Source organism: Corapipo altera, unplaced genomic scaffold (genome assembly GCF_003945725.1).
Source record: "Corapipo altera isolate COAL_440 unplaced genomic scaffold, ASM394572v1 2b, whole genome shotgun sequence".
In the NCBI taxonomy this organism is placed as follows: domain Eukaryota; kingdom Metazoa; phylum Chordata; class Aves; order Passeriformes; family Pipridae; genus Corapipo; species Corapipo altera.
Window position 1 is genome coordinate 18,623,184 of NW_020884874.1, and position 14,474 is coordinate 18,637,657.

At 37.9% G+C, this 14,474-nt stretch overlaps 1 protein-coding gene across 25 annotated transcripts in view; it reads right to left on the reverse strand.

The window, feature by feature from the left end:
- The window catches only part of EPB41L2 (erythrocyte membrane protein band 4.1 like 2), a 138,203-nt gene that overhangs the window by 44,306 nt on the left and 79,423 nt on the right, over positions 1–14,474 (reverse strand). For all 25 annotated transcript variants that reach the window (XM_027669516.1, XM_027669475.1, XM_027669482.1 and 22 more), the window contains one exon: positions 2,873–2,977. In XM_027669516.1, the coding sequence (XP_027525317.1) occupies positions 2,873–2,977 (105 nt within the window). The remainder of the gene's footprint in view (positions 1–2,872; positions 2,978–14,474) is intronic.

Sequence of the window (14,474 nt, forward strand, 5' to 3'; positions counted from 1 at the left end):
TTTTCCAAGTCTGAAATAAGCTTATGGGAAGTAGACTTTGCCACCAATTTTCATTACTGTTCTGTCAAATAAAATCAGATGCTTATATTCCATTTATAGGCATAATTACAGAGGTGGGGTTTTTTGCATCTGGGTCTTTTGTGACAGATAAAACAAACACCATGAAATGCAACAAACACTCTTAATGCAGAATAGACAGGTCTGTCTTTCAAAGCAAAAGACAAAGTGTATACACACTACTTTGCTCCACTAGGCAGAAATCTATTTGTTTAATTTGTGAATGGTAAGGTTATAGATGAGACAAAGTAATGTATTGTCAAAGAATAACAAAATGTTCTCTACAATTACAAAAGTATTTTGTAAAAATCCAGAAAGACAGCATTTCCAGCTGGCACCCAGAGAGTAAGAGCAGAAGCTTTCTAACACTTCTGCACAACAATTACAGTGTGAATGGAGCATTCATGAACTTTCAAGGATGCAACGCAATGAAATCCCTAACTAAACTTTACACTAATAAATTTAACATTTGTAAAAAAGAAAGAAATAATTAATGACTAATCTGACTTAAATAGTTTTGAAGTGTGTATTAAAGCTAACAAAAATCAGTCTGATTTGAAGACATAACATCTCTCCCAGCTGCAGAGAACACTCATGGAGAAAAATTAATGGGACTCCTCCTCCAATGGTACCCCAATGGTGCATTAGGGAGCTCAAAAGAGTGCCTGGCATTCAGTTTCCACACACCACAGCTGCCATGTATTTCAACAGCTGGCTAATAAATGGGTGGCTGTGATGAGTCCACAAGAATGGAAAAACACATCATTCAGCATTTAGTACTGACTGGCCTGGAGGTCAGAGATTTGTGACACTTTAATCTGAAGAGGCAACAGTCATAACAACAGGAAAAAAAAGGCATCAGAAAGAACTGGTACTGAAAGAATTCAAACTTACTACAGAGATGAAAAAAAAAAAAAAACCAACCCCAGGGCCCTAAACCCAGAAAAAGTTCTGTGAGAGTAGGAGGTGGGAAATGCAAATCTGCCAGAGAAGACTCTTTTTAAAGTTTCTCCAAATAACACAAAGAACTTATTTGCATGACAAAGACAAAATCCAACAATGTGGTTGTTCAGTCCTCATAACAGATAGGACCAGATTTCTCTGGAAGTTTTTAAATAAAAGCCTGCTGCTGCCCATTAATTCAGGTGAGATGTGGTCTACTCTTCCTTTGAATAAGTGCTTGACTTAGACTCCACATATAAAGAAGGACCACTTTATCAGATATTTCTCACTTAATTTACATAAATACCTAATATATAAGTGCTGCTACAGTAACACTTCCACAGTACTGGATGGGAAGCTCAAGGATTCATTCAGGCTAAAAGAGACCCATAGAGATAACTGGTCTAAGTACAATTTAAGAGCTAGTTTTGAATTACATCAGGTTTCCCAGGTTCATATCCAGTCAAATTTTTAGTAGCTCCATGGATAAAGACATGTGAAAAAACAGGCTCTTTTTAAGATGTGGAATTCTGGTCTCCTGCATTCACATGACTGAAGAACACCAAGAAAATCTTAGTCCAATTAGAGGTACATTAGGGAAAAAAAAAAAAGAGAGAGAAACACTTAACTCTACGCCAATCCAGACTTTTCTGCTCTACTTTCAAAAACCAAAGGCTCCCTTCCCTATCTGCCTCCTAGGATCTACTCAGGTGGGCTATTTCCTGGAATAGCTCGAGGATCCCAGGTCTGCTATTAGACCGTTCCTCTCTTGCCAGAGATCAGACTGCTGTTTTATGTTATTTTGCTGTGCATTTACAGCATAGCTTTTCAATAGTGAGCAGCAGAAATAAAGGGATAACAAGTGAAAGTAACAGATAAAATTAGGTTTATATTACTCAGAAGATCAACTGAAATGCTCTTCATTGTTACACCAAAAAAGTTTTTATTTCTAGAAATGGTTTACAAATCAAGAACAGAAATTAAATACCTAAGTAAAAATTCAAGCCCGTTTTGTATGTGGGGATCCTTAATACAGAGTGATTGAGTATTTTGCTCAATACTGCAAAGAAAGCTTTGCAGCAAAGCAAATAACTCTAGAAACCAGCTTTATCTGAATGGAAGTTGTCAGAAATTCAGATTTATTCAGACCACTTAACTAGACTTACTTTCAAACACAACAGAAGAAAAAAGAAGATGATAGAAAAAAAAGCAAAAACTTCTAGACTATGTATAATGTAATTATGGTTCTGCTACAAATACAGATCAAAAAGAAATACAATTTTTTCCACTTCAATTTGCAGTTATTAGTCTGGGGTTTTTTTATGAAGATAAAGATGACCACACATATATCTTTAGTTCACGGAGAAAGCAACAGCCAGCCCATGCTGGAAAGACAAATTTGGTTTTGATAATTAATGGAAGACATACCATCAATTCATTTAAGACTTTTGTCAGCTGAGCAATCTAGATGTGCTCAACCATCTAGCATATCAGCAAGTACAAAAGAAGACTGAAAATAAGTTATCAAATGGTATTTAAGAGATCCTTTTGAACACAGTCATATCAAACACCACTTATTTGTAAAATTAGCATCCAGTACCAGTCACGGGTCGCCTCCAGCCTCTTTACAAATGCCAAAATTTTCTTTAAGCTTAAAATTAATAAGAAAGGAAATCAAAGACTTAATAGTCACAGATTTAGGGGCTGCATTTCCTTCACGTTCCTGAATAAAACATTCTTACGCATATATGAGCAAGGCAGCAAAATTCACTCAAGTGTTTGTAACGGTATACATTTAATAGAACATACCTCACTAAGCTATTGAAGTGAACAGCAACAACGAAAAACAAACAAAAACCTCATATAGGCTTACCTTCTGTTCTGAAGTCTCATAAAACAACAGCCCAAAATAGTCCTTTTCCAGTAAATTGAGATGTTCACATACTTTATCAAACAGCACTTGTCCTTTTGCTCTTTTCTGGGGGTGGGAGGGTATGGAAAGAAAAAAAAAAACAAACAAGGAAAAACACAGAAAAAAAAAGAGAAAATTGCTATCAGTAAATCAGTCCTTAATTACAGGTACTGTTATTTGATTATATTATTCAGGAACACTTAAAATATAAATAAAGCAGATTATAAAGCTATAAGCTTTCTTACAATACACTGTTCACCATATTTGAAAGCTATAAATATCCTTGACAAAAACAGGGACATTTCAATTTTTTTCAATATATTAAAAAAAAATTATTTGAATACACAAGGAAAATTCAGTACCTAAATCAATTTAAATATTTTGCCCTATTAAGTACTACTAAATACTCTTAGTTTTTGTAAATCTTTATTTTTAAAATAATGGAAGACTTCTTTATTTGAGCCAACTTTCTCTGTACTGTCTTCTAAAAATTAATGTAGTTTTTACAGCGTTCATTTCTATTAACTTTAGCATCTCTATCATTTTGGTATACGTCTCAATGACTTCTGAATCATGTGATATGAGTGCACTGAAAAAATAAAGTGTGGTCTCATCTTCAAGAGACAAAAAGAACAAAAAGACCACTAAAAGTTGATGCTCAGACCAGGAAAAGTAGCATACAGGTGCAAGGTGAACATATGCAGTATGTCTAGCTCTCCATACTGCAGTGGTTTCGAGGGGCAGAAAATAAGGACTGCTTTCCATCTCTATATTTATGAACTCTCTCAGTACCCAACGACTCCATTAGACACTCAAAAAAACCCCCCAAGTCTTCCAGAAGCATAGTCTTCCTAAAAATACTAATTGTGCAAGTCTGTAACAAAGAAATAAAATTAAGAACACATTTTTATTTGTGGTTAGTTTCAGTATTGTAATCTGCTACTTTATAATAATAATCAAAGACTGCTCATCCTTTTAACACATTCTTAAAAAGTGTCTTAAAAAGGCCACTTGCTGTAGCTCAGTCTTACTAGACTTTAAGCAAATTGCAGTTAGTGTCGAAGTTTTATCTGTTCTTGTGACCTTACAGCAGACTTCCAGTTCCTCAAGGGGGCCTACATGAGAGGAGGGAGGGACTTTTTACAAGAGCATGTAGTGACAGGACAAGGGGTAATAGCTTTAAACTGAAAGAATAGGTGTAAATTAGTTATTAGTAAGAAGTTCTTTTCTGTGAGAGTGGTGAGACAGTGGAACGGGTTTGCCCAGAGAAGCTAGGTTCTAGAAGCAGAGAAGTTGGAAGTGTTCAAGGCCAGGCTGGATGGGGCTTTGAACTATCCAGCCTAGTGCAAGGTGTCCTAGCCTAGCAGGGGGCTTGAAACTAGATTTCTGAGGTCCCTTCCAACTCAAACCATTCTATCATTCTATGTTTCTTGTACCTGAAACCACAAATGTAAACAAGGGCATTCCATATGTCTGCAGTGCCAGTAATGAAAAGCAGGTCCCAGATCCTGCGTCTATGTGACAGGTTTTAAGGAAAAGGACTACTGTGCTAGAGATGGCAGCTAACATGAGACAAAGATTTAGAGCAAACAGCTCACACCACATACTCAAGGGTGGGAAGTTAAAATCTGAACGTGAATGGCATGCAGCCTCCCAGTTTAAACCAACTCCTTCATGACTGCTCTGCTATTTGTGGCATTTATCAATGAGGCCACAACATGGCCTTTTCAGAGGCCTGTCAGCTTATAGGAATTCTTGTATTTGCTTATCCTACAGATTTCAGTAGATGCCATACACCACTGCAATTCCACAGAAAGGCCATCCACTGCCCCTGTGTAGGCAGCCCTGGCGACACTGCAGCCCTTGTCTGCGTAGACAGTGGCAGAGTGCTCACAACAGGCCCCAGCTCAGCACGTGTCCTCAGCTCAGCTCCACAGCACAGGGCGTTAAAGGCCAAGAGGGGAGGAAGAGGGGGGAAAAGAAAGTATGCACTGAACAAAGAGTGATGGCATTGTTGGTTTATTCCCCAAGAATCCAAAGCTTTATTTATTGAAAATCACATTGTCCAGAAGACATTCTACTCACAAAGATCAGAAAGTTTTCAAAGAAACAAAATTATAAAATGAATACATTCAATAGCACAAGTAGCATAGCAAGGCAGTGGAACTCAGAAGTCAGAGCTAGGAATCTTAAGTTTTTCCAGCACTTTCAAAAATCTTACTCTTCAGAAAGACAGATGACTACTTCCTGTAAGTGTCTGAAGTAACAACTTAATTTTCTTGACAGCTTCCCCTTCAGCTTAAGAAGAAAAACTGCCAATATAGAAAAGAAATAAATTGAAAGCAGGAAAAGTATAAGCAATAGAAGGTTTGAAGAATCTTAGCCTGCTTAGATGCATGTAATAGATATCACTTTTTTCCCCAAGTCAATGTGCAGGTCAGTCATCACACCTCGGAAAGGCAAGTTCCAGTTATACATATTTCAGTAAAGGAAATATATTTAGTAATGCAAAAACAATATAAACTATCATTAAGTCCATATCTGGAATTACTTGCCCTTTTTATAAAGTTCATATACTAAATCCCACAGTTAATATAAAGCTTTTGACATACAGAAACATAAAGCAGACAAATCTAGAGGAAATATATTGCAAGGGTAACAGTAAAATATAGCAGTTTCTTCTTCCAAAGTCATATCAACACTGTACTTGGATACATTAGCAGTGTCCACAGTATCTTTGAACATATTTTTGTCAGTTTATAGCTCTTCCACATAAGGAAAGACACCACCATGCCACAAAGCCTCAGTTATGTTAGTTGATGTTCTAGACAGCAGCACAAAGCAGCACGAAGACATTACAGCATCAGAAACTGGTATTTATAGAGCTCTGTTATGGATTCGTGAAGCCTCTCAGTACCAGCAATGGTTCTCATTATAAGATCCTACTTGTAAAATTCTAAGACCCCTGGTTATTTAAATTTTATAAATATATACTGAGATATAGTTTTAAAAATCTGAAAAGGTACTTAATTTGCAAAAACAAACTTTTCAAGTACAATTTCTCTGTAATCCATTTGGGGACAGGCATTTACCACATAGTTTTAATTATATGATAACATATACCTTTTCTAGAAAGGTCATGCTTCAAGAGACAGTAGAGTGTCTTTAAATAAGAACTGAAGACAATTATTGTGATCCAGAAATTTTTTAATAGAAAAGCAGGGGACTCTTAAGAAGGCAGCATCATGGTTTGCACAGGTTGTTACTTTTTAAACTGGATTCCATTTCTTTTTCTACCATGTGGTTAAGATGTTACGTGGTAGTCTCAGCCAATGTGTAAAATTATAATCACTAGCCTTAGATACGTACAGATAGATATACATTCATATATGGGTATATCCACATACCTATGTATATATAGCACAACAAACATTAGCACTGAAAACAAGGAAATCTTCATATTCCAAATTCTAACACAGAAATGGCAGTAAAATTTTAAGTTCGTATTTGGCTCCCACAAGAACAGGAGCGTATTGAACCTAGCTACACCAAGAGGCTGACAAATGAGGATATGCTCACAGAGCCAGAAGTTTAAAACACAACAGTACGCAGAACAGCAGTATTCTAAATTGCCCCAAACTTATGTCTTTTTAATTGAGAACATAGAAAGCATGCATGTAACCAAGGTTATTCCAATACCAATTTCAAGCCTGTATTTAGGCATCACAGATGCCACCTCATAAAGCAAGCACTTCATAAAATTAGAGGCAGCATGTTTCTGTCCTTTACCTCCTTCCCACAAAAAAAGCAAACCAGAGCAAAGTAAATGCAGCAGGCATACACAATGGAAATTTCTATGCAGTTGGGAATTAGCATATTATGGAGCTATTTGGCTATACAAGAGTTGCCAGCTACAAATGCAATTTAAACACGGCTACCAGTTCTATTCAATATATTTATCAATGACCTGGATGCACGAGTTGAATGGTCCATTAGCAAGTTTGCTGATGATACTAAACTAGGAGGTTCTGTTGACTCTCTTGAGGGACAAGAGGCCTTACAGAGGGATGTGGATAGACTGGAGCATCGGGCAACCACTGGCATGAAATAACAAGTGCCAGATTCTGTACCTGGGACAGAATAATGCTGGGCACAAGTACAAATTGTGAGAGGATTGGCTTTCAACCCTATGGAAAGGGATCTGGGGGTGCTTAGTCAGCAGCTGGCTAGTGTGAGCCAGTAGGGAGCCCAGGCAGCCAGAAGGGTAAACTCCATCCTGGGGTGCAGCAAATACGGTTTAAGCAGCTGGACAAAAAGAGGTGATTATCCTGATGTGTTCAGATTGGTTTGTCCTCATCTTGAGTTCTGTGAGCAGTTCTGGGGACAACAATTTAAGAAGAATGTGAAAGTCCTTGAATTCCTTGGATGTGTCCAGAGGGCAGCAGCAAAGCTGATGAAACGGCTGGAAGAAGTGTCCTATGAGGAGTGGCTGAGGACTTTGGGTTTGTTTAGTTTAGAGAGGCTGAGGAGTGGCCTCATTGCTCTCAACAGCTTCCTGAGGAGGGGGAAGAGGAGACGGAGGTGCTGAGCTCTTCTCCCTGGGATCCGGTAATAGGACACGTGGGAACAGTTCAAAGCTGCACCAGCAGAGGTTGTGACCTGAGGAAGATGTGACATGAGAAAGACTTCTGTACCAATAGGGTGATCAAACACTGTAACAGGCTTCCTAGAGAGGTGGTTGATGCCCCAAGTCTGTCAGTGTTTACGAGTCATTTGGACATGCTTTGACCACTGAAGTGGTCAGGCAATTAGACTAGATGATCGTTGTATGTCCCTTCTTCCTGCCTCCTCCTTTCTCTAGCAGTACATGCTGAGGAAGAATGTGGCATTTCTTCCCAGCGCTGCACTAGCAGAAAGGATTCAATGGGTAATCACATCTCAGTCTAGGCATTGGCTCTGTCTCTGTGTGGGACGAAGGCATGTATCGTATGGAGGTGAGAGTCGTGGCTCAGCTGAAGACCATTTAACAACCTGAAGAAATTTGGAAAAAAACCCTCAAAAACAAACCCACAAAAAAACCCAACACCTAACTCCAAAACAAGTGAAGCACAATTTTTTGAAAGTGTTCTGTGTTCACTCAGTTCAGCTGGGTTTCCACAGGATGGCAAAACCCCACATCTCTACTCAGAGATCAAACCCTTACCCTGATGTAGGACGTGCTCCCAAACTGAATGACTGCAAACATTTTGAGGTCTGCAATAACTATTATTTCCCCACGAAGTTTTTTTTGCTCCTCGTACTCGGTTTTAGAAATGCCTGAGCTGTTTCCTTCAGAGAAATGTAATAAAACAAGAGCCTGAGAACAACAGTATTTCATCAGAGCGATGGTCCATCTAGCCTAATACTTGGTCTCCAAAGAGGCTAACCACAAATGTCTAAAGGAAAGCACATGAGCACTGCAAGTCTGCTTCTGCCAAGATCCTGGGAGTGCTCATAGGCCTCAGTGTCTGGGAGCAGCTTTCCCCCAGGGACCCACACCATCTCCCTGCCAAGAGCCCTGGGGATGTGTCTTGGCTGAGCCTGGGGCCCTTAGTCCCTGCCTATGTTGTAGGTGTGCCATGTCTGCCCCCATCTCTTGGATGGGCCTGGGCCCTGCATTGAAGAGAGGTGCTCTCCTGGATAGGCACAGTTTATCATGCATAGCTATATGTATAACATAGCATGATTATTATATTCCCTGTGCTCACCATGAGTTTAATAATTATCAGACTGGTATTTGCCTGAAATGCCAAGGGTTTTTCAGCTCCAAAAACATTTTCTAAGACACATATCATAAAGGCTACAGGTGGAAAAGGGATTTGATTTCATTTTATTTTTCTCAATCCATATAAAAGCCAATGCTCACAACCATTAACACAACCCACATCTGCTGCCAGGTGATTATCCTGATGTATTCAGATTGGTTTGTCCTCACATTGAGTACTGCGAGCAGTTCTGGGGCCCACACTTTAAGAAGAACATGAAGGTCCTTAAATTCCTTGCATTCTTCAGTTTTGCTTAAAACAAACAAACAAATAAATGTCCCTTGCAGTGTGGCAAAGGCAAGGTCACAGAAAGAAGAAGCAGGAATATGGGCCAGGCACACTCTCTGTCGATCCTTATTCTTCAAGTCTCAGGAAACTGATCATACACAACAGAGCACTAGACGTGCAACAGCTTGTGGTGTTTTCAAAAGTATGATACCTATCAGTGACAAGCATGTTTTTTTTGGCTCCAAAAAATTGCTTTGCTGTGCTTCTGGGCCAGTGATGCATGAAAAGTGCTCTTATGCCTGTCCCACACTTCTACTGCCTGCAGGAAGAGCTGAAAAGTGGCAGCTCCTGATGGCACAGCCAACCTGGAAGTCTTTCAAGCACAGGCTGCTCTGCACAGTCAAGAACCTCTGGGGAAAACAGAACCAAGGGAATAGAGGAGCTCTCTCCTGCTACAAACTGGCAATGGCAAAAAGATGGGGAAAGCGAAGGCTTAAGTGGTGCCTTGGAGGTGCAAGAGCAGCAGGAAAAAAACTAAGTAAAATGGCCCAAAGGAGCCCCGGCAAAGGGTTGTGCTCAATGCTGCAGAGGAAGGTAGAATATCCAGGGACTGAGATGACTTCACACATAAACATTACTTCCACCGATGTCTGTTGAATCTAGACAGATATTTTAAAAAATGTGCCAAATTTAACATCACCCCTATTTTTCTTTTTTCTAAGTAAAAGATGTCATAGTTTAAACAGACCACTTAGTGTTTGAATAAACCTAGTCTACACATCTGAGCAGTCAGAAAAAAGACTTGCAAATCAAAACTCAACTATAATTAAACATCTGTTCCGTATCAACTTCATTCAGACTTTTCTTAATTCAGAGTTAAAGACTGATCTTAACTGTACATTGAGCAAATATATTTTTACTTTGTATTAGCAAACTGTAAGCAACCACAGAGTCTATGTCAACTCCAATATATTTCACTTGTTCATACGTGCATAAAATACGGTCAGTGCTGGCATCCTTTAAATGCCTTTTGTCATAAATACTTAATTAGACCACTGCCTGAACACAGTAAACAAACCCAATAGGATCTTCATTTGCTTCTAATTAGTAATCATTATGCACTTAGCACTTCTTTTTGTTTGTTTAAACTGTTACTCTCCACTAAAACACAGTTTATATATGAAGCAGAAAATCTGAATCGGTCTTTGCTGCAGATACCAAATTTAATGACAATTTCCTCATGACTATCTACAAAACCACAGAACAGGAGAGGAAAAAAAGGAAGTTAATTTCCCCCCATGAAAATAAGAGGCACATGCAGAGCACCATAAAATATTAATAACTTACACCTCCCACAGATGTCAATTATCAGAAAAGGAGTAGGTCAAAATTATGTCACTTGCACTATGTTAAAAAAATAATTAAAATTGCTTCTAGAAATTAAGTCAAACATTCCAACAGTCTATTCATTCAAGCTATTAAATCTCAACTGCCATTAGATCTCAAATATGACACTACTGAATCATGATCCTAGGTTATTTTATCCTTTAACACAGTTCTGTCATTTCAAACAAGAACAAAGACTCAGTCACAATTTTTGGCAAATACCACTCAACAGCTTTAATCCTCCAATACTTCAACAAGCCTGTGATACACTTACACACTGTTATTCCTGTAAGTAAACTGAACTCTCTTTCAAGTAATGAAGGGTAACAAAGTTTTTTAACAGTTCACATGAAAATTAAGTGAAAATTATGAAAATTAAGTCATGCTGCTCCAGAACTATTCAACAATAGCTTCTTCCTCTTTCCACCTCTCCAGGCTTTCACACATTACTCTGAAGAGTCTGAGGCTAAATTGAAATTATCTTTAAAAGTTACCATAATTTTAAGCTTAAAATGATTAAATGAATTGCTCATGCTTTATGAATGCACATATTGTGTACATGTAACTCATGTTTAAGTATACTGCATGCAATACTATTTTGTGATTTCTTTCTAAAGATTCCTTTAAAGCTACAGAACACAGAAAATCAATCTATTTTGTTAATATGCAACCTGTGGACTGAAGGAACTAGAAGATATATTTAATTCCTTTTAGTTTTAACACTTTAATGGAGGATATTCTGCTGTTTTATGAAACTTTACAGGTTCCAAAAACCAATATAAAGTAAGTTTGAAGAGTGGCTGGTACAAAAGTTCACAACACTACTCCCATTCAAAGTTTTTAATTCCTCAGAGCAAGTAGCCAAGATGCATAATAATTATTTACAGACCACAAGACATTTTATCAACTATCCAAGATTACAATCAGCATCTGAATTACATCTGATTACAACACAGCACTGATAAATTGACTGCAGTTCACTTCTGAGAAAGATCAAGAACCACAGAACACTACAGTGAGAATTTCAAACAACAATGAACTGAGGAACACTTGGTACAAGGTTAAGGACTTCTGGGCAACACCTTAGGTGTTGTATTTGAACTGTCATTCAGACGAGCATACTGAGAGAAGCTATACTCAAGAAAGGCACTAAACTAGGTCCTTCAAATTTGCATCTATGGAAGTAAAATTACAAAGACAGATGGGAAAAAAATAATCACAAAAGAGACCAAAATATCAATTTGCACAGTTCCATAGATAAACAATTATTGACTTAAAATTCAAAACAGCAAGTTGACACCAGTCAGAAGATCTACTAAGGCAAAATAAAGAGTTCTAGGGGCAAAAGAACAGATCACTTTCAAAAGGTGATAAATTAATTTACAAAGTAACCTTCAAAAAAGACAAATATCTGAGATTTGCTTTATGTTGGAAGCCAAGCATAACCATGTCAAGCATGCCCTGGACAATGGGAAAGATATGCAGAAACAAGCATGTCTATACAAAACATACAAATGGCAAAGAAACAAGAAGGGTACAAGTGTATCTCTACTCCTACAACTACATTTGATGACAAATTCTGAACTATGGAAGAACAGCATCAAATTATAGTCATTTGCAAAGATGTTTCTATACCACCTCAAAAACTAATTCACCATGAACTGTTCTTTTTTTCCTCCCCACAATTTCATACATAAGCTTACTATCTCAATATCCTAAAGCTGTGTTGTTTCTAACTGAGTATCTCCCATCCATTTCTATTTTGTACCTCTCACCAGCAAATTACACAACATGTCAGAGAGAAGATATACACAGAAATTTACTTTCATAAGGCTTTGTCCCAAAACCCAGTTTTTCTTCAATCTAATGTATCTCTCAATGCATTCTGCATGTCACATATACTTTTTTCCCCAAGAAGTGCTTTGACTCAATATAGATTCTGAGAAAATGCCTCGTTATGCAGAAGTCACACCAATTTTATTTTATCTGGACTTTAAATTGTAATAAATCCCTTTTTATTAATGTGATAAGTTCCCACATTTACTTAATCCATTCCAAATAAATTGAAACTGTTCCAGGTAGAACAAAATGTACATCCATGCAATTTTTTTAGTGCTATAACTAAGTTTATAATTGGATTGCAATTTACACTGGTTTATCTTTGCTCCCAAATTTAAGTCCCTTCTGAAGAATCCAGGGTAAAAAAAGTGACATAGTGACATGATATATGATTTCCTTATGTAAAACCTACTTCCCCTGCCCTTCTCAGCTGACAATAATGTAACCCTTGCTTACAGGGAATCTAGTCTTTCTAAGACAAGAAGACTCTTGAGAACATAAAGATTATTATTACAAATAACATTCTGTGGTAGCCAGGACATAAAACAAGTATGTCAACAAACACAAACTGGCTTCAGTCATTCTACAATTACAGGACTTCACCTATGCACTTAAATTAATCTCTCTACCTATCTCAGTTTTGTACTGCAGAACTCCAACGTTTCAGAATATAGCTTGTTCTAGTTACATCGGCCAGGATCAGTTTATCACTACGTGGGTATAACCAAAACTGTGTATTCTACACCCTCTATGTCATTTCTGATGACTGTTAATAATGGACCATTTGCAGCAGCTGCCCAGGGCACATCTGACACCTTAGACTTCAAGGGGGGAGTATTTTTTGTCTTCACACCAATGACTCAGCTGTGATAACTCCCCTCCAGAGAGGCATTAGCACCTTCACACCCAGCCTGAGGGGTCATCTCTGCTAATGGCCCATAATGAACTGGCATAATAGGCAGCTGACGCGACCTAGACCAAAGATTCCAAAAATTTCCCATGACTCAGAGTTAAATCACCCATTGTGAAACTCCCTGCCCTGGGAGAGGTACCACCCGAACCTGAGCGTACGTAATCTTGGGACTTCTGGTACCACTCCTCGGATCCAGAGGAGGACCAGAACTTCAAGAGGACTGTGACTGCCACTCTTGACAAGACTGTGATCATCACTTCAACAGGACTGCAACCATCATCCAGACCAATAGGTTTTCCTTTTCATTTACTTTGCACCCAGTGCGGCCACTGGTGCTCAGCACAGGGGTTGACAAACACCATTCTGTCCCAGGGTGCTGGTTATACACCTGTCTTTGTGGGTTAAAACTAGTTTTCTCTGTATCATTGCGTTTATTGTAATCTTTTTGTAAACTGTAACTCTGACTTGTAATCTCTCTTGAGTTGGGTTCATTTCTCCCACCGGTTTACTTATAAACCAACACAAGTTGAACTCAATTTTCAGTAAGTTAGGATATCCACTTCCCACTTGATAAATACTAAATTTCTAAAAATGTTTAGTGAAGCATGGAGAGCCTGGTCCAGGACAACCTCTACAGAGCTTTTGCTGCTTACTGTACATCTCAGCAATAATACACTTAAAAAAATAATTCCAGGTGAACTCTATTGTTAAACACCAAACTTAAGCAAAAACTATAACCTTTTTTCCAATACGATTGTCTTATGTATTCTTTAAAAGCTTATTAGCACCTTATTGAGTTGAAATATCCATTTTTAAGCTTGAAAAATTCTTTTTACATCCAGTCTTTTTCAAGAAATTTAGCTAATTTAATTTGTACTGAACATGTCACCTAGCAAAATAAAGAACAAAATCAGCTTCACTGTTGGGTGGGGGAAAGTGAGGATAGGGGATGGTTGTACATGTTTTTTTACAAGACATTATACGAAACAAGGTTTTGTTCTTTCCGTATCCAAAATTAAAAACTCATGCTATAAAAAATTAAGTGAGTGTTTTAAAGCACTGGAGCTGAAGAAATGTAGCCACAAATACATCTAAAACTAAATTATGCTCACAAAGCAAAAGGGAATATAAGCAGGATAGAAATCTATCACGTGGACAGCAGTTTAGCGAGCAGTTTCTGGTCTACTGAAATGGTATTTCTTCCTAAGTACACAGACTATTGTCAGTGAATATTCTGTTCTTTAAGGAAACATTACAAACAAGATGAACAGAAAAAAGAACAGAAATTAAAGTAAAACAACTGTTAGAACTGCACAGCTAAAACCTGAATCTATTCTAATATTACTTTTTAAAATAAGGGAAAATAGAAGGAAATAAAAGAGATAGCTGTCAG